Source organism: Pelophylax lessonae (genome assembly GCF_965119305.1).
Source record: "Pelophylax lessonae genome assembly, chromosome: 3".
Taxonomy (NCBI): domain Eukaryota; kingdom Metazoa; phylum Chordata; class Amphibia; order Anura; family Ranidae; genus Pelophylax; species Pelophylax lessonae.
Genome location: NC_138770.1, coordinates 33369056 through 33394622, shown reverse-complemented (window position 1 = coordinate 33394622; position 25567 = coordinate 33369056). Strand labels below are relative to the sequence as shown.

Genomic DNA, 25567 nt, shown 5'->3' with positions numbered 1-25567 from the left:
GAGAAAGAGAGTCCTCAACCAAATAGTCAGCAAAGAGCTCCACTTCTGGGGGAGAGGTTGCTTACTGGTCTTTTTTAGATTGTGCCACCCATACATATCTTATGGGGTCCTGGTTACTCCTCTTCTGATTGGAGGGTACAGCTTTGGTCTCAGACATTTGGACCTACAGGACAAGCCCTTCAGGCCACGCTTGAACATTCAGTCACCTTTAAGCCACTGACTGCACTGTAAAACCAATCATATGGGCTGTTCAGCCGCTTGATTGTTCTAACAGGCACCGCCCTCCAGAAAGTAAAAAAATATTGTTTTTTTTTCAAAATTGTTGGTCATTTTTTGATTATAGCGCAAAAAATAAAAACCGCAGAGGTGATCAAATAACCCCCAAAAGAAATCTCTATTTGTGGGGAAAAAAAGGATATTGATTTTATTTGGGTACAGCGTCGCACGACCGCGCAATTTTCAGTTAAAATAACACAGTGCCGTATTGCATGGTCATGAAGGGGGGGTAAATCTTCCGGGGCTGAACAGACAATTAAGCTGTCGTGCGGCGCTGTACCCAAATACAATTGATGTCCTTTTTCCCCACAAATAGAGATTTCTTTTGGGGGTATTTGATCTCCTCTGCGGTTTTAAATTTTTGCGCTATAAACAAAAAAATATATATATTTTTACTTTCTGCTATAAAACATCCAATAAATAAATTTAAAATGATCACATTTCTTTATCAATTTATGCCAATATGTATTCTGCTACATGTTTTTTTTTTTAAATAAATCTCAATAAGCATATATTAATTGGTTTGCGCAAAAGTTATCTCATCTATAAACTATGGGATATATTTATGGAATTTTTATTTTTTTACTAGTAATAGCGGCGATCGGTGACTTACAGCGGGACTTTATTGCGGCGGACAAATCAGACACTAACTGACACTTTGTGGGAACCAGTGACACCAATACAGTGATCAGTGCTAAAAATATGCACTGTCACTGTACTAATGACACTGGCTGGGAAGGGGTTAACATCAGGGGCAATCAAAGGGTTAAATGTGTGCCTAGCCAGTGTTTGTGTATTGGGGAGGTGCTTTTACTAGGGGAAGGCATGGATCAGTGCCTCTCCTTTGCAGGAACACAGGATCCATGCTTTCACTACTGACAGAACGGCAATCTGCCTTGTTTACATAGACGGATTGCCATTCTGCCTGTGTACCGAACGATCAGCGGGTGCTGGCGGACATCACTTCTGCGGGACCTGCTGTGTAGAATCACAGTAGTAGGGAGCCGCCGGCAGAGCACACTTGCACACGCTACCTGGAAGTGCAGGATCACGTTTATATACATGGTTCTGACTGAGCAGCACGGCCGCCCTGTAGCAATAAAACTGCTATAGGGCGGTCGGAAAGTGGTAAAGACTTTTTTCTTTCACACCCCCAAATTTTGAGTCCCCCAAAATTACATTCCAGGGGTAGGAGAAGAAAAGCAGCGCCACCTCAGTGTAGATTAAAAGGTTATTTATTACATAAAAACAACGTAGTAACTCACACAGAGGAAATCGTTGATCAGCAAATGGTAATAGTTCTTCTGCAACACTGCAGGGATGTTCGGGAAGTACACTGTGGCGGCCGTGGTCCTGGCTGTGCCAGTGGAGTCCGACACTTCCTGTGGTTCTGGCAGCGTTCAGTATCCAGGCTTACATCCAATAGTGGCAGGGGGGTGCTCGCGTTCGGAGCATGCGTGCTCCTTCCTCAGGCAATGCTGATTTGTGTGACAGACTGGGAGTTTTATAGCTGAGGGACTCAGGGGGCGGGAGCTTGTTGCTGTGGAGATGCGATATATACAATGAGTCATCAGGTCAGAACAGGAAGTCATATGACAGAAAGTCTCCGGGGGTGGGGGCCTGTTGCTGTGGAGATGCGGTATATACAATCAGTTGTAAAAAAAAAAAAAAAAGTATGAAAAAAATAAAAATTAAAAAAAATATATAATAATAAAAATTAAAATAAAAATAGAAATAATAAAAATAAAATTAGAGGTAAAGAAAAAAAAATATTATGAAAAAACTGATAATATTTAACCTAGAAAAAATAATAAGAAATAATGCATATATACTACTATGTATAGGCACGTAAAGATGGGAATGAGATAAGTCCATGACGGAGAGGGGCTTCTCATAGTTAATTGAGATGAGGGTGGTAGTATTTAAAGGTAGAGGAAAAAGCAGAATATGAAGTATTCTGGAGAAATAATGCAGGATGTGAAGTATTGCTATATTTAGGATAATCAGTAGTAGTTTTAAAGTAGTGGGTTCACCTCAATTTCTCCGTTTAAGCCCCCCGGTGTCTCCTACCCCTTTTTGTCTGTTGCAGAGTCCCTCTAGCTCTGTATGAAGCCTGCAGCCACCTCCACCATCCATCTCCACTAACCCCAGGGATTGAACTATCCTGCATACTTCCTAAAAAGACTAACTACAGGCACAGTTGAAACTTTTTTCATAAGATCGAATGTACTTGACTCTTTCACTGGCGCAGGTCGAACGTTGTGTATATGTACCTGTCTTGTTTTTTCCAAAATTACATTCCACACTCTGAATCTAGTAGGTGTTTAAAAGGGTCCTTAAAGCAAAGAAACCAAAAACAACTGTGTGAGGTCAACTAGGAAATTAACACCAAACTGTTAATCCGAGCATGCAGCCTGGAAAGGGGGGGGGGGGGTGAGTGTGTGATGGTAATGGGCAGTAGTATATTTCTCTCCCCCTTAGTGGGAGTGGAGATGACCCCATCTATAAGGATATACAGTACATATACACACAGCACAAGGCCGTGTTCACACTACGAGACATTTCTCTGGGCTGCAGTTCCTCTGAGCTCCACAAGGTGGTTATCTCACTTCTACCCAGACAGGAAGTCTCTAAGGAAGACAGGAAGTGATGTCAAGTATAAAAGAGATGTTTTCGGGTGAAAGGTGAGTTGGGAGGAAGTAGAGAGTAGACATTGCTGGATGTAGCAGCAGAGGAGGTAATAAGATCTTATTTTCTATTTACACCCAGTAACCCCCCCCCCCCCCCCGTCATATCTGTCCTCTTCCTCCATATTCACTGTGACCTCTTTTATCTCCAACAGATGATGATACACACATATATAGTGTGGAAGCCTAGATTAACCCCTTCAGGGTCAGAACATTCCTCCACTTACGGGTTCGGGAAATTCTCTTCATTCTGGAGATTTGTCACCTTTCCCACCAATCATCTTCTCACCTTAGCAGTCTCTTGTAACGAGGGATGAGATTTGGATTTGGTGTGTGCTGAAATTCGCACTTTCACACCCTTCCTCTGAAGATACAAATATCTCCATGCCTCACTACATTAACCATGTGCCTGCCCCTCCTGTAGGCCCAGGATCGGCATGGTGGATGGAGTAGAGGGGGATCATTTCTCAGATCTCCTCTCTGGGGAATGAATCCAGAAGAGACGAGCATTTCATCACTTCCAGGTTCAGTGCCATAATTCCCTGGTCACTGTGGTCAGTGACGAAGCTGGTTGATCCCGATCTGTATTTCATCAGCTTCACTGGGGGTCCATAGGTTACGTTGGAGGTCTAATGTACTGTATATCCTTATAGATGACCCCATCTATAAGGATATACAGTACATATACACACAGTACATATACACACAGCACAAGGCCGTGTTCACACTACGAGACATTTCTCTGGGCTGCAGTTCCTCTGAGCTCCACAAGGTGGTTATCTCACTTCTACCCAGACAGGAAGTCTCTAAGGAAGACAGGAAGTGATGTCAAGTATAAAAGAGATGTTTTCGGGTGAAAGGTGAGTTGGGAGGAAGTAGAGAGTAGACATTGCTGGACGTAGCAGCAGAGGAGGTAATAAGATCTTATTTTCTATTTACACCCAGTAACCCCCCCCCCCCCGTCATATCTGTCCTCTTCCTCCATATTCACTGTGACCTCTTTTATCTCCAACAGATGATGATACACACATATATAGTGTGGAAGCCTAGATTAACCCCTTCAGGGTCAGAACATTCCTCCACTTACGGGTTCGGGAAATTCTCTTCATTCTGGAGATTTGTCACCTTTCCCACCAATCATCTTCTCACCTTAGCAGTCTCTTGTAACGAGGGATGAGATTTGGATTTGGTGTGTGCTGAAATTCGCACTTTCACACCCTTCCTCTGAAGATACAAATATCCCCATGCCTCACTACATTAACCATGTGCCTGCCCCTCCTGTAGGCCCAGGATCGGCATGGTGGATGGAGTAGAGGGGGATCATTTCTCTGATCTCCTCTCTGGGGAATGAATCCAGAAGAGACGAGCATTTCATCACTTCCAGGTTCAGTGCCATAATTCCCTGGTCACTGTGGTCAGTGACGAAGCTGGTTGATCCCGATCTGTATTTCATCAGCTTCACTGGGGGTCCATAGGTTACGTTGGAGGTCTAATGGACTCCTAATGTCTCCTTAAAGAGGACCTGTCATTTATATTAAGTTGTCACAAAGGGGGGTATTGGCACTAGAGTGAGAGATTCTGGGGCCGGTATTACCGGGTTTCTCGAAACGAATGACCTGTAGGAGCTTATACAGCGTTATCTTCGCACCATGTTGGGTAGTGAATTTAGACACTTTTTCATGGGGACACACAGTTGTAAGAGTTGACATAATTGTGTGTGTGTGTGTGGGGGTGCTTTGTTTTTACAAAGCATAACATGCAGATTTTATCATGTGTGAAAATTTAATTTTGTTTAAGGCCCATCTCTGGGGAAACAAAAAATGACCAAAACCCAAATAAGCATTTAACCCTCGTATAATGGGGGCAGCCCCACTTCAAGGGTTACATGGTCATTTTTTGTGTAGGGAACCAGTAAAAGCACTTTTACTTATCCGATCCTCTGATCCCTCAATACCGGCACTCTCCTCTACTCCCCTACACTCTGGCAGTGGACTGTCCCTCCTCCTTTCCAATCAAGGGCTTTGGGCTCTGCATTGGTCTCAGAGAACCTGTGACCACTCTTTATAAAAAGATCCTCCTAAGTAACCCAATCTACATGTTCCAATTGCCACTACGGGCAACCTGTCTATAACCCCTTATATCCCCATCCCAATATTGTCCAACCAATGCAATCCAGATAATTTCTTCCTTATCCGTCTACAGAGAAACCCGTATAGATCACATGACCACACTAATGAGGATGGAGGAGGATCAGAGTCACATGACTGAGAGGTTATTAAGCCTCACCCTGGAGATCATCTACCTGCTGATTGGAGAGGTGAGGAGGATTCTGGGAGGTCTAATGACATCACTCTTATCTCTATTAATAAAACACAGACCGGACCGGAGAGGTGGGGAGGATTCTGGGAGGTCACACAACATCTCACTTGTCTAGTCTGATCAATAGACCATGTTCTTATTGTAGACCTGTAGATTATGTCAGATGATTGATATCGGTTTATCTTTCTTCTGATCTGTAGGATTGTGTTGTAGTGAAGAAGTCTAGTGGAGAGCCAATCTCAGGGGGATGGAGCAGGACTCAAATCCCCACTATGGTGCCTCCACCTCGTTCTCCTATACATGAAAGTAACAAAGAGCAGAAGATCCTGGAACTGACCACCATGATGGTCCATCTGCTGACAGGAGAGGTGAGCGGTGCTGGGAATTCTGGGACATTATCCAGTAACAGACAAGGGATGTGTCTGGATGGTGACTGTATCATTGTGTGTGTCAGGTTCCTATAAGGTGTCAGGATGTCACTGTCTATTTCTCCATGGAGGAGTGGGAGTATTTAGAAGGACACAAGGATCGCTACAAGTACGTCATGATAGAGAATCAGCCATCCCTCACATCACCGGGTAAGAGGAGACTTTATTGTAAAGGATAGAGCAGTACGGAGGCTCCACCTAGATCCCCCATCATCTGATAAACATATAGAAACAATGTATTCAGTCTATGGAGGAGGATGGAATAACGGGGACATTTATAGAGGAGGACACTCCTACAGAGATCAGCACAGGTGGGTCATTAACACTAAATACATGTAATGCACTGGTTACTGAATACCAATATTAGGAGTCCTGACCCCTGCACTATACAGTAAACCCCCCTCCATTGCGGGGTTTACGTTCCGGACCCAGCCGCGAAATAGAAAAACCCTATTAAAATGCATTGTAGGCATGGGGTTTTTTTTACTATCACTGTACGTGTAAAAGCATTTTAAGGTCTTTAAACACACTTTTAAAACAATAGAAACTCATTTAAACACATAAAAGATAATGAGAGACATAGCAAGAGCTATGGAAAACACAAAAATATTTCATTTTTAAGGATTTATATAGTAAAATAACATTAAAAAAAAAACCGCAATATACCGGGACCGCAAAAACTGAACCGCGATGGAGCGGGGGTTTACTGTATACTCTTATGTTGTGCATTACATACTCCTGACCCCTGCTCTGTAAACTCTATATTGCACATTACATACTCCTGACCCCTGTACTATATACTCCATGTTGTACATTACATACTCCTGACTCTGCACTATATACTCTATGTTGTACATTACATAGTCCTGACTTCTGCTCTCTACCCTCTACCCACTGCTATATACACACATAATATGATGGATTCTCTGTTGTTACACCCATTTTCTACCAGCTGGACATTTAATATCCGTAGATAGTGACTAGATGTCCCGCACATCAAGGTGTGGCCTACCGTAGGTTCCAGACTGAGACTGCCATTTATTATCATACAGCAGGTCTTGACTTGTTGTGTGGCTCCTGGGACACCTATGCCTCGTTTCCACTGAGCGGAACGGTTCGGATCGGTTCGGTACGGTACGCTATTTTTGGTGTTTCCATTATGAAAGTGGCCCATACAACCGAACCAAACCGCACCATTCGTGGTCCTCCTTCAGATGTAGGGCCATAGGAAATGGTACGGTACGGTTAGGGCGGAGCTACTGGTGTCACACGATACATTCCACTGATTGGTGGACAGGAAAACGTCACTGCTGTCGTCAAACGGAAGCGCAGCTCAGTCCAGATATAGGAGAAGGATGCCTGCAAATAACAGCAGGGTCTTGTCAACTCAGGAACTATCCACTTTCCTTACTATAATTGCGGACAGTGTTATTCAGAGTGAGCTTGATGGATCAGTGAGGAATGAAAAGGTGTATAAAGATATTTCCCAGCGGATGGCAGCCGAGGGATTTGAACGGACGTCGGGTCAGTGTAGGGCAAAGCTTAAGAAGCTTAAAGGCCAATATAAAAAAATTAAGGATGCCAACAGCTGTAGTGGAAACAGTCGAAGTACTTGGAAGTGGTACGATGCCATGGACGCCATTTACGGGCATAGGCCAGCAAACCAAGGCAGGGAAGGAGGTCTGGACTCTGCATCTTCATCTGCATCTGCACTTCTCGAATCCATGATAGATCCTGTTGGTAAGTTTTATTTTTTTTCCTGCTTGGCATTGGCTTTCCCTATGCTAACCATTTAAAAAAAATAACTGCACAAAACCATTAACTCTGCACCAAAAATGTAATTGTATTTGTGCAGTGGACTGAAAGAAAATGGTAGGGAGTAGCGCTGCACTGTTTTGTATAATTAATGAAAAATGCGTGACTGGTGTTTTGCTTAATTAGTATGGGCTTGATAATATCAATGGGGGCTGAATATGCATAAAAATACTATTAAAGGCTATCATGCATGATTTCAAGCAGCCACAGTGCACTTTAACCAAGTAAAGTTAATCTCAGAATGGATAGGGAAATGTACTGTCTGTATAAACCAGCCCCTATTTTTGAGAAAAAAGACAACTGTAGAAAAGATAATGGAGATTTCTGATGCTCTCATTGTACCTTAGCCTTTAAACTGATATAGTTCCATTATTTTTTATTTAAATACCTGGACAGAAGAGTATAGGCATCTCATTTTTTTACCCACTCTGCATCCCATTGTTTACTACCTGATGATAACTGCCATAAGATAGTACACTGTGTCTTCTTCTCGTTTGTGTATAAAACCCTTGATATGTGCATTTTCAGATACTGTGGATGGACTCTCCAATGATACCTCTAACTTTTCAGACGATGGTCCATCGACATCTTTCAGCAGCACCAGTACGATTGTGTCAACACCAAGCCTACCACAGAGTACGCCAAATGCACCACGTCACACAGGTAAGACATTATGATCAGAGTGAAAGTTATAATTGTGCATTTTCTTAAATCAATATTCTGGTATTTTGTATATTCCAGGTGAAAGGAGACGGTTGCAGCTGGATCTGCGCACAGTTATTGATGATATGAGGGCAGTAGAGGAAAGACAACAGGAAAGGATGGAGACCCTTTCTGAGCGGTGGTTTCAGGCACTGCGTCAGGATGCCCAGGAAGCTATGCGCCAGGAGGCTGAGATTGCCCGGCAGCAGATGGAGCAGTTGTCTACCTTCAACCAGGCCTTCCTTGGTGTCCTAGGGCAGCTTGTTCAAGTGCTGGGAGCCAGTCGTGATCCCAGGCCACCGCCAAGGCAATAGTGCCTGTCAGCCAGCACAGGACCTGTACCCTTTGTTTTTTGGTAATTTTTCAGTTTTGTTTTGTAAAAATGTTTTATTTTTTTGAATTCTTACTTGTAAGAAAATATAGAAAGAATATTTTTGTTGCTGAATAAAAGAGATTTTATAAGAGACTTTGGGTGTGTCTGATTCATTAATGTAAAACTTTATTAAAACTTTAAAACAATCATGGTAAAAAATTAGGTGTTGAGGTGACGCATCAGAGCCTGACGTATTTCATTGCACTCATCTTCAATATCCTGTGCTATTACCCTTACTGGCTCTTCTGCAGACGTATTCCAATCCTGGTGGAAGTCTTCTCCATGACTTTCACAAAGATTGTGAAGAGCACAGCAAGTAAGCACCATGGATTTGACAAGTTGAATGTCACTGTCATTCCTCTTCATAAGACACCGCCACCTACCTTTAAGTCTTCCAAAAGCATTTTCAACTACGACCCGTGCCCTGGATGTTTTCTTGTTGTAGGTTTGTTGTTCTGGTGTCAGGCGGCCATTGTCAGGAAATGGTTTCAGGAGCCAATTTTGTAAAGGGTAGGCAGAGTCCCCGAGCACTAATAGCCAACATTCACCCCCCAAATGTTCTTAGTGGAAAGAGGGTACAGCCCTCCCTGCCCAACCCAATCCCAAAATGTGGACAATCGTAGAACCCGAGCATCATGCAAACTCCCAGGTTTTCCAACATTCACACTCCAGAATAGTCCTTTTCCATCCACCACTCCCTGGAGGATGATGGAATGCCAGCCCTTTCTGTTGAAGTAGTCAGTGTGGTATTCTTGTGGTGCTATTATTGGTATGTGTGACCCATCAATAGCACCAACACACTGTGGAAGACCCCACCTGTTTTCAAAGTACTCAGCCATGTCTTTAAGCTTTTCCCTGTCTGGAAAATGAACAATTTCAGGAGCTAGCAATGTGCAGACAGCCTTACAGAAGTCCTGCACACAACGGCACACTGATGATTTACTGACACCAAAAAGATGACCTATACTTCTGTATTCACTGTTGGTAGCCAGCTTCCACAGTGCAATGGCTACTCTTTTCCTCACTGGCAAACTGGCTCGGAAGTTTGTGCTTTGCTTCTCCATCGCTGGACGTAGCCTTGCACAAAGGTATGAAAAGGTTTCCTCCGACATTCGGAAATTGTGCACCCACTGTGTGTGTGTGAATCCTGGGACGGTCACATCCCACCACTCATTGGCACGGGGGAGAGCCCAAATGACTGGTCGGCGGCGCTGCTTTGACAAAAGGAGAAGCATCTTTAAAAGAAGAAAACGCAGATGTTACCATATCACAAATAATAAAAACATATTAATACAACATACTATATTTTACAAGGTCAGATAGCATCATGTATAAAAGTGAGCAATGAGTACACATTGCAAATATTACACCTTATACATAAATAAAAAAATACAGAATCTGCAAAGATCTAATATAAGATGGGAAGGATATACAGTACATTATGTATTCAACAACATACATGTTGCACACGTATGTAAACATGCACATTTGAAGTATTACACCTTATACATAAATACTCATTATACTACTAATGATTTGTTATGCATTTGATTTAATACTTCAAATGTGCATGTTTACATACGTGTGCAACATGAATGTTGTTAAGTACATATGTACTGTATATCCTTCCCATCTTATATTAGATTTTGTCATATTCTGTATTATTTTACTTTTTAATACGGGTAGAAATAAATGACAATTGGCATAATGTTGCTTACCCTATAACGCTGCCGTCTTTGTCTTTGCCGCACAAAGGTGTACTTCTCCTCCTGACTCAAGACCCAAGCCAAAAGTTTTCTTCTCTTTTCTGCTGTGTTTCGCTTTGCCGCTCGTAACCTTCTCTCACACTGTGTGGCATGTATTTTGATTACTAAGAACCAAAAGCCAAGTAGAGCAAAGACGAGCTGCTGGATGACCTCCATTGTTGTTGTTGTTGTTGTAGCGTCACGTCTGTTGTCGCACTAGTGTGACGCCACGCCGCAACGCTAGGCATTTGGTGTACGCCCCGCATGGACCCTAGAGGTCCGACTTCCAGTGGAAACGCTCAACTGAATAGACCGGACCATTATCAGCCTGCCGATCTGTCCCGATCCGAACCGTTCCGCTCAGTGGAAACGAGGCACTAGTCACCCTCTACCATTTACTAGTTACCTTGAGGGGGGGAATTGTAAGATCCTCAGAGACAAAACTGCCTGATGTGGGCGGAGTCCTGGTTTAGGGGAACCAATCTGCTGATGTCTATTAATAATCTTTGTATTTCTATTTTAGTAGATGGACGGGAGATGAGGAAAACCTCAGAGGATTGTCTCACTTTGTCTCCAGACTGTAAAGTAGAAGATGAGGACATCACACAGTATAGTCCAGGAGAAAACCCGGCTACCTCAAATGTCCATCCGGCACCACACAGTGTAGATGGACCATCTTATTCCTCCAATCCTGAGGAACCTCAGACTGTGAGGGACGGTGCCGGACCATCATATTCCTCTTATCCTGAGGAACCTCAGACTGTGAGGGACAGTGCCGGACCATCGTATTCCTCTTATCCTGAGGAACCTCAGACTGTGAGGGACAGTGCCGGACCATCATATTCCTCTTATCCTGAGGAACCTCAGACTGTGAGGGACAGTGCCGGACCATCGTATTCCTATTATCCTGAGGAACCTCAGACTGTGAGGGACGGTGCCAGCTTTCCAACAGATAAGAGGTTTTCCTGTACTGAGTGCGGGAAGTGTTTCCATAATAAAGCCCGTCTTAATGAGCATAAAAGATCTCACATGGTAGAGAAGCCATATTCCTGTGCTGAGTGCAGGAAATGTTTCTGTTCTAAATATGGTCTCAATTTGCATAAACGATCTCACACAGGGGAGAAACCTTTTCCCTGTCCTGAGTGCGGGAAATCTTTTTCACAGAAGTCTGATCTTTACATACATCAGAGATCTCACACAGGGGAGAAGCCGTTTTCCTGTCCTGAGTGCGGGAAATGTTTTTCACAGAAGTCCAATCTTTACAAACATCAGAGGTCTCACACGGGGGAAAAGCCGTTTTCCTGCCCTGAGTGTGGGGAATGTTTTTCACGGAAGTCTCATCTTCTCACACATCAGAGATCTCACACAGGGGAGAAGCCATATTCCTGTCCTGAGTGCGGGAAATGTTTTTCACGGGAATCTCTTCTTCACACACATCAGAGATCTCACACGGGGGAGAAGCCGCATTCCTGTCCTGAGTGCGGGAAATGTTTTTCAGTAAAGTCTCATCTTAACAGCCATCAGAGATTTCACACGGGGGAGAAGCCGTATTCCTGTCCTGAGTGCAGGAAATGTTTTTCAGAGACATCCCATCTTTACACACATCAGAGATCTCACACTGGGGAGAAGCCGTATTCTTGTCCTGAATGTGGGAAATGTTTTTCAGATAAGTCCTCTCTTTCCAAACATCAGCGATCTCACATGGGGGAGAAGCCGCTTTTTTGTCCTGAGTGAGGGAATTGTTCCTCACTGAAGTCCTGTCCTTCTGTACATCAGGGATCCCACACAACCCTCGAGGTGTATTTGTGCCTTGAGTGTGGGAAATGTCTTCTATATGAATGTTTGTGGACATGTGGGGAAGAAGCACACCCTGATATACACCTCAGATATACTCCATGGCTGATCTTCCTCATGTAAGAAACAGTTGATAAGGAGATGAGAGATGATCAGAGACATGGATGAAGTGTTGTACCGTGTTGGCTTTTTATTGGCTGAGTAAATTTTGGGGTGTAGAGTGGTAAGTAGAGCCGTGAAATGAAGGAATCACCTTCAGAATGTCATGCTTGTCTGTGTGACGGTTACTGATAATGATATAGCGGGTTACAGAGCTAGAAGCTGTGAGATCCCATATATCTTTATCAGTAAACTTTACACAGACAAGACAGAAATTCTGAAGTTGATGTCCTTCATTTCAAGGCTCTACTTACCAGTGGTGACCCCGAAGCGTGTCTCTCTGTCTTCAGTCCATCCTTCCCCCATCCCCCAACAGGAGGGAAGGAGAACTCAGAGATAAACTAGGTGAGAACTTCTTTCCTTTGCTCCTGTGTGGGTTTGGGTGGCTTGGCGGAGTGAGGCACGAGAGGTAACACCGCTTGTCTTTATATTTCTACATATCTTGTCTGGGTGGAGGTTATTGGTTGGAAAATATTTATACTGTTTGATTTTCTGTAAATAATTACTGTTTTCCATTTGAAGGGAGATATTATGTGTGGTTTGATGAAGTGATTGGCTCAATAGTTACCACTTCACTTACATGTTTAGTTTTTATAAAATAGATGAACAAATATGACAAGCATTCATTCATCCATGACAAATGTTGGTCTTATTTTATTTCATTCAGTGATTTCCTATGATCATTGGGTCCATCTAGTGGTCATAATGCGGTATTGAACTATTTTTCTGATTGAGGTATTTTGAGATCCTAGTTATGCATTTATGAGTACAGAAGACAATGAAGGACATAAATAAAACCATAGGATTAAACCAACCATTGATATACAACTAAAAACTACCACATTTGGCCTTTAGATGGCGCCAAGAATCATAGCAATTAGTGCCATCTAGTGTCCAAATGCAACATTTTTCATTTTAAATCAATGGAACTATTCAACCAGCTCAGCAAATCCCCTAATAACATTCATTGTTCCCCTAATCACACAGAAGGAATGTACATGCATTGTCACTGAGAGAATTGCTATGCAAATGTTCTAATATTTACCCCTAAATGTCAGGAGAGGTTTATATAAAGATGGGAAGTATGGAGCAGATAAGTGAATAGACCTCCTAGCAAGGTTATTACCAGGCTGCAGCTAGGGGGAGCTCTAATGTGACCACAGCAGAGTGATCCCATCTAGCTCACATTAACCCTTTCACTGCCAGAGCTGTGTTTGCATTATTTTTGCACACATGGTAAAATGCAGATTTTGGGCCTGAAGATTAGATAAAACCCCCAAACATATATTTTCTGAAAGCAGAGGCCCTGGAGAATAAAATGGTGGTAATTGTTAAGGTGTTCCTCATACACAAATGTCACCTTCATATCCGGGTTTATTTTCTCCTTTCCCCCATTTTCTATGGTGCGATCTTTTCTACAATACTTTGTTATAATAATGTAACATATTGTGTATTATATTGTACATAAATTATTACCGACTCCGCCTCCACATTCCAGACAAGTCATTTTCCTGACCAATTGGATTTCCTCCTTTACCTTTTTATTAATTTTTTTGCACTCTTGTTAAAATTAAAGTTAGAATAAAAAATATATTAAACGAAAAAAAAATTGTGTGTGTCGTGCAATGATGACAAACTTCATTATCCAGAAACAGCTGGTAGGTGACACTTCCATATACAGCCCAAGGAAGTGACAAGGAGCCCCTAGGAACCTTTGGAGGAACCCTGGCTGAGAGAGGCTGGACTAGGCAGTCATATATTATTATTATTATACAGGATTTATAAAGCGCCAGCAGTTTGCGCAGGCTCTACAATGTTAGGGCAAACAGTACAATTATAATAAAATTCAATACAGGAGGAATCGGAGGGTCCTGCTCTTTAGAGCTTACAATCTAGGAGGGAGGGTCAAGTGATACAAAAGGTAATAACTGAGGGGAATGGGCTGATGGAGAAAATAAAAGTACAACAGTTAGATGGGGGGGGGGGCTGGCAGAATAGGTTTCTCTGAAGAGATGAGTTTTCAGGGAACACCTAAAGGTGCATAGAGTAAGAGATAGTGAGGCAGATTGGGGTAGGGATTTCCACAGGATAGGAGAGGCTTCTGAGAAGTCCTGGAGGTGGGAGGAGGTGACAAGGGAACTAGAAAGTAGAAGATATTGGGAGGATCAAAGACGATGATTTGGTTGGAATATTGAGACCAGGTTAGTGGTGTAGCTGGGTGCCGAGTTGTGTGGATGGCTTTGGAAGTTACCGTTTGTATTGTGAATTAAATTTGTTGGGTAAGTGGCAGCCAATGAAGGGATTGGCAGAGAGTGGAAGCAGATGCTGAGCGGTTTGTAAGGTGGAGGAGTCTGGCTGCAGCATTCATGAGGGACTGAAGGAGGGATAGCCTATGTAAGCCAATGAGGAAGGAGTTGCAGTAGTCCGGTTGAGGGATAACCAGGGAGTAGGGATTGGCAAATGGTTTGGGACGGGCATAAGTTCGGTAGAGATGTACCGAACGGTTCGCCGGCGAACGGTTCCCGGCGAACTTCGAACGTTCGCGTTCGCCGCTGCGGGCGAACATATGCGATGTTCGGTCCGCCTCCTATACATCATCATTGAGGCAAACTTTGACCCTGAACATCACAGTCAGCAGACACATTCCAGGCCAATCAGCATACCTCCCTCCCACACCCTCCCACCTCCTATAAATAAGCAAGGGCAGCATCCATCTTAGATAATTTCTGTGTTACTGAGAGCAGGGAAAGTGCTGGTGCTGCTGCTGCTGTTATAGCTGGGGACAGTTCCCGGTCTTGTTAGCCGGTGTTCTTGGTACACTCCTGGTATTTGTGTAATTTTTTTTGTTCTGTGATATATGTATATATATATATATCTATTGTCCCCAAAAGCCCTTTTGAGGGCTGGTATTTGAGTATTTTTTTAATATATATATATATATATATATATATATATATATATATATATATATATATATATATATATATATATATATATATATGTAGCATGTCCAGAACCAGAAAAAAAAGATCATATAGGTGTAAAAGGGGTTCCCACCATCCCTGCTCTACTGAAAAATTATATTTTTTTCTGGTTCTGGACATGCTACAGAGCTGAAACTTCACAGGTACACTTTTTAGACCCCCTAGACACTAAATCACACAAAAAAAGTTCTTAAAAAAATTGTCATTTTTGATAGAGAGCCAATTATTGGAAAAAAAAAACTTAACAAAAAAAAAATTTCTTTGGAAAAAATAGAATCAGGGTTAGGGTTAGGGCTAGGGTTAGGGCTATGGTTAGGGTCAGGGCTAAGGTTAGGGTTATTTTTAGTGCTTAGGGTTAGGGTTGAGCGGACACCTAGATGTCCGTGTTCGACGGGTTCGGCCGAACTTTAAAAAAAAGTCCGGGTCCGTGTCCCGGACTTTTACCGAACTTTTCCCGGACACCGACCGAACCCCATTGAAGTCAATGGGGACCCGAACTTTAAGGCACTAAAATGGCTCTAAAACACCAATGGAAAGGGCTAGAGTGCTGCAAATGGCAGCAAAACGTAGTTAAGAGCATGGCAAGTGCTCTGCAAACAAATGTGGATAGGGAAATAACTTAAAACAAAAAAAAAAAAACAGAAAAATAAAACAATGTTCTTCATCTCTGAAGGACGAGGCCCATATGGAGTAGGAGGGAGGTTGAGGTGGTGGTGGATGTGGCGGTGTCATAGGCGTGCGCACAGGGTGTGCCTGGTGTACCTGGGCACACCCTAATCACCTAGGGCACATAGCATTATCGCTCTGTTTGCCAGTGAGGAGATGGGAAAGATCTCCCTCGCACCTGCTCTGCTCTATTTCTCTTTGCCAGCAGGGAGAGTAATGTATCGGGGCCATGTACATGTAGGCAAACACATGCATGTGTATTTCAACTTTGGGGTGCACACCCTAATGCAATAGGCTGCGCACACCTATGGGCGGTGTAGGTGGAAGCGGCGGTGGAGGAGGACCAGGGCCGGATTAAGAGCATCATGGTCTTGGTGCTGAGGATTTTGAAGGGCCTTAAGGGCCGTGCCTTGGCATGCACCCAGAGGAGGAAGGGTGCAGCCATGCATGCCTAATTCAACATGGGATGCTGTCTCTGAAGCCCATAAACACATCCATGCATCGGCAACTGTCCCTCCTTGTCCGGCCTTCGCGCTGTGTGGGGAGGTTCTGAGGGTGGTGCCTGGGGAAGCGAGCATAGAAGCCAGACTTCTGTGTTTACAAGTGACAGAAGAGCGGTCACAGTGAATATGGCCAACCCGGGGCCTATATAAAAGGTAGGGGCCTGCATGGAGCTGCAGCTCCAATAGCCCCTACGTTAATCTGGCCCTGAGGAGGAGGACGAGGTAGCCAACACTGCTTCTTTTCACAAATTTTAAATGAGGGTACACCCCAAAAGAGTGAGAAAGAGCAAAAATGGAACAATGGCTGGGTAAGGTCGGTATCCATTGCTATTCTGCACAAGGTACGGAAAAGTCCCGTGGGATCCATGCCTGGTTCATTTTAATGAACGTGAGCTTGTCCACATTGTATCTGGACAGGCGGCTGCGCTTGTCTGTTATAACACCCCCAGCCGTGCTAAATACCCGTTCAGATAATACACTGGCTGCAGGGCACGCCAGCACCTCCAAGGCGTAAAGGGCAAGCTCAGGCCATGTGCCCAATTTGGAGACCCAGAAGTTGAAGGGGGCAGACCCCTCATTCACTACATGTAGGCGTGTGCACACATACTGCTCCACCATGTTGGTAAAATGCTGCCTCCTGCTAAGACGTTCCATCTGAGCTGCTGGTGCTGCTGTTTGTTGTGGCGTGCTGACAAAGCTTTTCCACATTTCGGCCATGCTAACCCTGCCTTCTGAGGTGCTGGCGGTGCCCTGGTTGAGTTGGCGACCTCCTCCTCCTCCTCCTCTGCCTTGTGCTTCCACTGTGGCCCCGCTGTCAGATGGGAATGCCAGCAGCATCGCGTCTACCAGCGTGCGCTTGTACTCGCGCATCTTGCGATCGCGCTCCAGTGAGTGAATTAAGGACGGTACGTTGTCCTTGTAACGGGGATCCAGCAGCGTGCCCACCCAGTAATCAGCACAAGTTAGAATGTGGGCAACTCGGCGGTCGTTGTGGAGACACTGCAGCATGTAATCGCTCATGTGTGCCAGGCTGCCCAGAGGCGACGAAAGGCTGTCCTCTGTGGGAGGTGTATCGTCCGTGTCCTCTGTATCCCCCCAGCCACGCACCAGTGATGGCCATGAGCTGGCCTGGGTGCCACCCTGCTGTGAACATGGTTCCATCTCCTCCTCCAGCTCCTCCTCCTCCTCATCCTCCTCATCCTCCAGAACTGTGCCCCTGCTGGACAATTGTGTCCCTGGCGTTTGTGTGTGCAGGAACCCACCCTCGGAGCCCCTTGCGAATGACTGCCCTGAAAGCCTTTGAAATGTTACCTCTTCATCTTCCTCCTCCTCCTCCTCATCCTGTGCCACATCCTCTTCCATCATCGCCCGAATTGTTTTTTCAAGGAGGCATAGAAGTGGGATAGTTAAGCTGAGAACGGCGTCATTGCCACTGGCCATGTTGGTGGAGTACTCAAAACAGCGCAACAAGGCACACAGGTCTCGCATGGAGGCCCAGTTATTGGTGGTGAAGTGGTGCTGTTCCGCAGAGCGACTCACGTGTGCGTGCTGCAGCTGAAACTCCACTATGGCCTGCTGCTGCTCGCACAGTCTTTGCAGCATGTGCAAGGTGGAGTTCCACCTTGTGGGCACGTCACATATGAGGCGGTGAGCGGGAAGGCCGAAGTTACGCTGCAGCCCTGCCAGGCGAGCAGCAGCAGGGTGAGAACGCCGAAAGTGCGCACAGACGGCCCGCACTTTCTGCAGCAGCTCTGACATATCGGGGTAGTTTTTAAGGAACCTCTGCACCACCAAATTCAGCACATTCGCCAGGCAAGGGATGTGCGTCAAACCGGCTAGGCCCAGAGCTGCTATGAGATTTCGCCCGTTATCGCACACCACCAGGCCGGGCTTGAGGCTCGCTGGCAGCAACCACTCATTTGTCTGCTGTTCCATGCTCCTCCACAACTCCTGCGCGGTGTGTGGTTTGTCCCCCAAACAGGCAAGTTGTAAAACTGCCTGCTGTCGTTTAGCCCTGGCCGTGCTGAAGTTGGTGGTGAAGGTATTACGCTGTCCGGATGAGGAGGCGGTAGAGGATGAGGTAGCGGAGTAGGATGAGTTAGGAACAGGAGGCAAACTGAAGCGCCCTGCAATCCTCGGTGGTGGAAGGACATGTGCCAAATTGCTATCCGCCTCAGGCCCATCCGCCACTGCATTTACCCAGTGTGCCGTTAGGGAGATATAACGCCCCTGACCGTGCTTACTGGTCCACGTATCGGTAGTTAGGTGGACCTTGGCACAGATGGCGTTGCGCAGTGCACACCTGATTTTTTCCCCCACTTGGTTGTGCAGGGAAGGGATGGCTTGCCTGGAAAAGTAGTGGCGGCTGGGCACGACGTACTGTGGGACAGCCACCGACATAAGCTTTTTAAAACTGGGCGTCTCCACCAGACGGAATGACAGCATTTCAAAGGCCAATAATTGTGAAATGCTGGCATTCAGGGCCAGGGATCGCGGGTGGGTAGGGGGGTACTTCCTCTTCCTCTCAAGTGTTTGGGAGATGGAAAGCTGAACGCTTCCACGGAACATTGTGGAGATGGTTGTTGGTGACCCAGGTGGTGGTGTTGCTGACAGATCGTCTGTTTGCGGGGTGGCAGGTGCCGGTATCACTACAGATGTGGCTGGAGCGGCCGAGACTGCAGCAGAAGAGGAAGCAGGATGAGCCAGAGACGTTTCTTGGTTTTGAAGGTGTGTACTCCACTGCAGCTCGTGCTTTGCACTTAGATGCCTGATCATGCAGGTTGTGCTCAGGTTGAGAAGGTTTATGCCTCGCTTCAGGCTCTGATTGCACAGGGTGCAAACCACTCGTGTCCTGTCATCAGCACATTTTCTAAAGAACTTCCACGCTAGAGAACTCTTTTGAGCTGACTTTGGTGCGCTCGTTCCCTTGCTGCGTTGGGCAGTAGCAGGCGTAGTGTCTAGGGCACGGCCGCTCCGCTTCTGCACCCTGCTCCCTCTTCTGCTGTGCTGGTGGCTCTGTGCGACCACCGCCTCTTCCTCCAAACTACTCAGGTCACCTGCATGACCTTCATTCCATGTGGGGTCGAGGACCTCATCGTCCTCCACATCATCTTCCACCCAGTCTTCACCCCTGCCCTCCCTGTCGGTCTCCACAATGCTGAACGCCGCAGCAGTTGGCACCTGCGTTTCGTCATCATCGGAGACGTGCTGTGATGGTCCTTCCATGTACTCATCTTGAGAAATAAGTGGTTGGGCATCGCTGCACTCAATCTCTTCCACTTCTGGGGCAGGGCTAGGTGGATGGCCCTGGGAAACCCTGCTGACAGAGTCCTCAAAAAGAATAAGAGACTGCTCTATGGCTTGGGGCTCAGACTGCTTGCCTGATTTGCAAGGGGGTGAGGTGAAAGACGGTTGGACATTGGCTGCAGGTGCCAACTCTGACCTTTCTGCAGTAGACTGGGTGGGAGACAATGTGAAGGAACTGGAGGCACTGTCAGCAGCAAACCAATCTACTATCGCCTCTCTGTGTTCTGGCCTCATCACTTCTAGAGGCGTATGATGCCCTACCAAATACTGATGCAGGTTCTGTCGCCTACTCACACTTGAGGAAGGTGTTTCACTTGTGCGTGTAGCTGGCACAGATCGACCACGTCCTCTCCTTGCAACAGGAGCTCTAGCAGCAGCACCACCACGACCCAGGCCACGGCCCCTATTTGACGCTCTCCTCATATTTCTGAAATTTAAGATCTTGCCCTAGAAAGGTCTTTATTGAATAGCGGAACAAAAGAACAACAGTATCGCACGGGTGTATCTCACAGTCAAATATGCAAACTATGCCGCAATTTAATGTTTTTTACACCAAAAGGGTGTGTATTGAATAGCGGAATAGGATAAAAAACTGTGTATCTCACACGTACAAACACAGACTAGGCCCGATTAAATTTTTTCCTACCCTAAAGGGAGGATGAGGAAGAGGAGTATGGAACAGGCAGCACCCTCAAATCTTCAGAAGTATGAGATGAACCCCAAAAACTTGGAAAGGTGGATCTCACACGTACCGACACAGACTATTCCGCAATTTAATTGAGCCCCAAAGGTTTTTATTGAATAGCGGAATAGGAAATATGATCAAAAAAAAGTGTATGTTTTTCACACGTACAGAAGCACACTAGGCCCCAATTACTATTGTTTGTACACCTAAAAGGATGGATGAGGAGGAGGAGGAGGAGGAGTATAGAACAGGCAGCACCCTCAAAGCTTCAGAAGTATGAGATGAACCCCAAAAACTTGGAAAGGTGGATCTCACACGTACAGACACAGACTATTCCGCAATTTAATTGAGCCCCAAAGGTTTTTACTGAATAGCGGAATAGGAAATATGATCAAAAAAAAGTGTATGTTTTTCACACGTACAGAAGCACACTAGGCCCCAATTACTATTGTTTGTACACCTAAAAGGATGGATGAGGAGGAGGAGGAGGAGGAGGAGGAGGAGGAGGAGTATAGAACAGGCAGCACCCTCAAAGCTTCAGAAGTATGAGATGAACCCCAAAAACTTGGAAATGTGGATCTCACACGTACCGACACAGACTATTCCGCAATTTAATTGAGCCCCAAAGGTTTTTATTGAATAGCGGAATAGGAAATATGATCAAAAAAAGTGTATGTTTTTCACATGTACAGAAGCACACTAGGCCCCAATTACTATTGTTTGTACACCTAAAAGGATGGATGAGGAAGAGGAGGAGGAGGAGTATAGAACAGGCAGCACCCTCAAAGCTTCAGAAGTATGAGATGAACCCCAAAAACTTGGAAATGTGGATCTCACACGTACCGACACAGACTATTCCGCAATTTAATTGAGCCCCAAAGGTTTTTATTGAATAACGGAATAGGAAATATGATCAAAAAAAGTGTATGTTTTTCACACGTACAGAAGCACACTAGGCCCCAATTACTATTGTTTGTACACCTAAAAGGATGGATGAGGAGGAGGAGGAGGAGGAGTATAGAACAGGCAGCACCCTCAAAGCTTCAGAAGTATGAGATGAACCCCAAAAACTTGGAAAGGTGGATCTCACACGTACCGACACAGACTATTCCGCAATTTAATTGAGCCCCAAAGGTTTTTATTGAATAGCGGAATAGGAAATATGATCAAAAAAAGTGTATGTATCTCACACGTACAGAAGCACACTAGGCCCCAATTACTATTGTTTGTACACCTAAAAGGATGGATGAGGAGGAGGAGGAGGAGGAGGAGTATAGAACAGGCAGCACCCTCAAAGCTTCAGAAGTATGAGATTGTGTTCACTGTACCCCACAAAGATTGTGTTCACTGTACCCCACAAAGGTTTTGTTCACTGCACCCCACAAAGATTGTGTTCACTGTACCCCACAAAGGTTTTGTTCACTGCACCCCACAAAGATTGTGTTCACTGTACCCCCCAAAGATTTTGTTCACTGCACCCCACAAAGATTGTGTTCACTGTACCCCACAAAGATTGTGTTCACTGCACCCCAAAAGGATTGTCTTCTCTGCACCCCCCAAAGATTGTGTTCACTGTACCCCACAAAGATTGTGTTCACTGTACCCCACAAAGATTGTGTTCACTGCACTCCAAAAGGATTGTCTTCACTGCACCCCACAAAGATTGTGTTCACTGTACCCCACAAAGGTTTTGTTCACTGCACCCCACAAAGATTGTGTTCACTGCACCCCACAAAGGTTTTGTTCACTGCACCCCACAAAGATTGTGTTCACTGCACCCCACAAAGATTGTGTTCACTGTACCCCACAAAGATTGTGTTCACTGCACCCCAAAAGGATTGTCTTCTCTGCACCCCACAAAGATTGTGTTCACTGTACCCGACAAAGGTTTTGTTCACTGCACCCCACAAAGATTGTGTTCACTGTACCCCACAAAGGTTTTGTTCACTGCACCCCACAAAGATTGTGTTCACTGTACCCCACAAAGATTGTGTTCACTGTACCCCACAAAGGTTTTGTTCACTGCACCCCACAAAGATTGTGTTCACTGTACCCCACAAAGGTTGTGTTCATTGCACCCCACAAAGATTGTGTTCACTGCACCCCACAAAGATTGTGTTCACTGTACCCCACAAAGGTTTTGTTCACTGCACCCCACAAAGGTTTTGTTCACTGCACCCCACAAAGGTTGTGTTCACTGTACCCCACAAAGATTGTGTTCACTGCACTCCAAAAGGATTGTCTTCACTGCACCCCACAAAGATTGTGTTCACTGTACCCCACAAAGGTTTTGTTCACTGCACCCCACAAAGATTGTGTTCACTGTACCCACCAAAGATTTTGTTCACTGCACCCCACAAGGATTGTCTTCACTGCACCCCACAAGGATTGTCTTCACTGCACCCCACAAAGATTGTCTTCACTGCACCCCACAAAGATTGTCTTCACTGCACCCCACAAAGATTGTGTTCACTGCACTCCAAAAGGATTGTCTTCACTGCACCCCACAAAGATTGTGTTCACTGCACCCCACAAAGATTGTGTTCACTGCACCCCACAAAGATTGTGTTCACTGTACCCCCCAAAGATTTTGTTCACTGCACCCCACAAGGATTGTCTTCACTGCACCCCACAAGGATTGTCTTCACTGCACCCCACAAAGATTGTGTTCACTGTACCCCACAAAGATTTTGTTCACTGCACCCCACAAAGATTGTGTTCACTGTACCCCACAAAGATTTTGTTCACTGCACTCCAAAAGGATTGTCTTCACTGCACCCCACAAAGATTGTGTTCACTGTACACCACAAAGGTTTTGTTCACTGCACCCCACAAAGATTGTGTTCACTGTACCCCACAAAGGTTTTGTTCACTGCACCCCACAAAGATTGTGTTCACTGTACCCCACAAAGATTGTGTTCACTGTACCCCACAAAGGTTTTGTTCACTGCACCCCACAAAGATTGTGTTCACTGTACCCCACAAAGGTTGTGTTCACTGCACCCCACAAAGGTTTTGTTCACTGCACCCCACAAAGATTGTGTTCACTGCACCCCACAAAGATTGTGTTCACTGTACCCCACAAAGATTGTGTTCACTGTACCCCACAAAGATTGTGTTCACTGCACTCCAAAAGGATTGTCTTCACTGCACCCCACAAAGATTGTGTTCACTGTACCCCACAAAGGTTTTGTTCACTGCACCCCACAAAGATTGTGTTCACTGTACCCCACAAAGGTTTTGTTCACTGCACCCCACAAAGATTGTGTTCACTGTACCCCCCAAAGATTTTGTTCACTGCACCCCACAAGGATTGTCTTCACTGCACCCCACAAGGATTGTCTTCACTGCACCCCACAAAGATTGTGTTCACTGTACCCCACAAAGATTTTGTTCACTGCACCCCACAAAGATTGTGTTCACTGTACCCCACAAAGATTTTGTTCACTGCACTCCAAAAGGATTGTCTTCACTGCACCCCACAAAGATTGTGTTCACTGTACCCCACAAAGGTTTTGTTCACTGCACCCCACAAAGATTGTGTTCACTGTACCCCACAAAGGTTTTGTTCACTGCACCCCACAAAGATTGTGTTCACTGTACCCCACAAAGATTGTGTTCACTGTACCCCACAAAGGTTTTGTTCACTGCACCCCACAAAGATTGTGTTCACTGTACCCCACAAAGGTTGTGTTCACTGCACCCCACAAAGGTTTTGTTCACTGCACCCCACAAAGATTGTGTTCACTGCACCCCACAAAGATTGTGTTCACTGTACCCCACAAAGGTTTTGTTCACTGCACCCCACAAAGATTGTGTTCACTGTACCCCACAAAGATTGTGTTCACTGCACTCCAAAAGGATTGTCTTCACTGCACCCCACAAAGATTGTGTTCACTGCACCCCACAAAGATTGTGTTCACTGTACCCCACAAAGGTTTTGTTCACTGCACCCCACAAAGATTGTGTTCACTGTACCCCCCAAAGATTTTGTTCACTGCACCCCACAAGGATTGTCTTCACTGCACCCCACAAGGATTGTCTTCACTGCACCCCACAAGGATTGTCTTCACTGTACCCCCAAAGATTTTGTTCACTGCACCCCACAAGGATTGTCTTCACTGCACCCCACAAGGATTGTCTTCACTGCACCCCACAAAGATTGTGTTCACTGTACCCCCACAAAGGTTTTGTTCACTGCACCCCACAAAGATTTTGTTCACTGCACTCCAAAAGGATTGTGTTCACTGCACCCCAAAAAGATTGTGTTCACTGCAGCCCACACACAGAAAAATGGATGTGGATCACTGACACCTGCCTATCTCCTATCCCACACCACACAGCAATATCGATTGTAGTTTGTAGAACACACTTTCCCTAAAATTCAGCAGACTGTCCCTAACAGGATTGAGAAGAGATCGTAGATCAGGAGAACTAAGTGCAGACCCCACCCCACACAGCAATATCGATTGTAGTTTGTAGAACACACTGACCCTATAATTCAGCAGACTCTATCCCTAAAATGCCTACAACTCGCCCTGCCTAAACACTCCGACCTGTCCCTCAATTCTATCCGGACACAAATGATTTTTTCCTGCCTATCTTTCCCTAATCAGCAGCCAGCACGTTGATGTGTGCTCTGTCCCTGATCTAAGCAGCATAATGACGCCGCTGCGGCTGCCTCGAACTTATAAAGACTTGGTCACATGCTTCAGACGGCCAATCACAGCTACTGAGACATTTGCAGGCATGGCTGGGATGGCTTAAGGCACACCAGTTAAACGATTGTTGATTGGCTGTTGAAAGCCCGCCATGAAAAGAGCGCCAAAGCATGCAAAACCCGGAAATAAAACGACCGAACACAGATTTTTACCCGAATATACAGTAAAGTGTCCGTGTTCGGGTAACAAAAATCCAATTATTCGGTACGAACACGAATAATACAGTCCGTGTTCGCTCAACACTACTTAGGGCTAGAGTTAGAGGGGTAGGGGTAGGGCTACTAACTCTAACCCTAAGTATCTCACCGTAACCCTAACCCTAGCCCCTAACACTAAACCTAACCCTAACCCTCTAACCATAACCATAACCCTAACCCTCTAACCTTAACCCTAACCCTCTAAGC

The 25567-nt window shown here is 45.3% G+C and overlaps 5 protein-coding genes across 5 annotated transcripts in view; 4 read left to right on the top strand and 1 right to left on the bottom strand.

The window, feature by feature from the left end:
• Nucleotides 1-25567, bottom strand: part of LOC309550783 (uncharacterized protein) — a 492521-nt gene that overhangs the window by 286300 nt on the left and 180654 nt on the right. The window lies entirely within an intron of this gene.
• LOC309550275 (oocyte zinc finger protein XlCOF8.4-like) overlaps nt 1-25567 on the top strand; it is a gene marked incomplete at its 3' end in the record, with an annotated part of 117752 nt that overhangs the window by 31022 nt on the left and 61163 nt on the right. The window lies entirely within an intron of this gene.
• The window catches only part of LOC309549941 (uncharacterized protein), a gene marked incomplete at its 5' end in the record, with an annotated part of 97866 nt that overhangs the window by 22580 nt on the left and 49719 nt on the right, over nt 1-25567 (top strand). The window contains one exon of the mRNA XM_082250423.1: nt 11547-11842. Within this exon, the coding sequence (XP_082106549.1) occupies nt 11547-11842 (296 nt within the window). The remainder of the gene's footprint in view (nt 1-11546; nt 11843-25567) is intronic.
• LOC309549942 (uncharacterized protein) overlaps nt 1-25567 on the top strand; it is a gene marked incomplete at its 3' end in the record, with an annotated part of 56377 nt that overhangs the window by 19209 nt on the left and 11601 nt on the right. The window lies entirely within an intron of this gene.
• LOC309549944 (uncharacterized protein) lies at nt 7204-8541 on the top strand (the record flags this gene model as incomplete). The annotated part of the gene is made up of 3 exons (XM_082250426.1): nt 7204-7450; nt 8054-8188; nt 8267-8541. 3 exons carry the CDS (start codon nt 7204-7206, stop codon nt 8539-8541), a joined length of 657 nt encoding a protein of 218 aa, XP_082106552.1.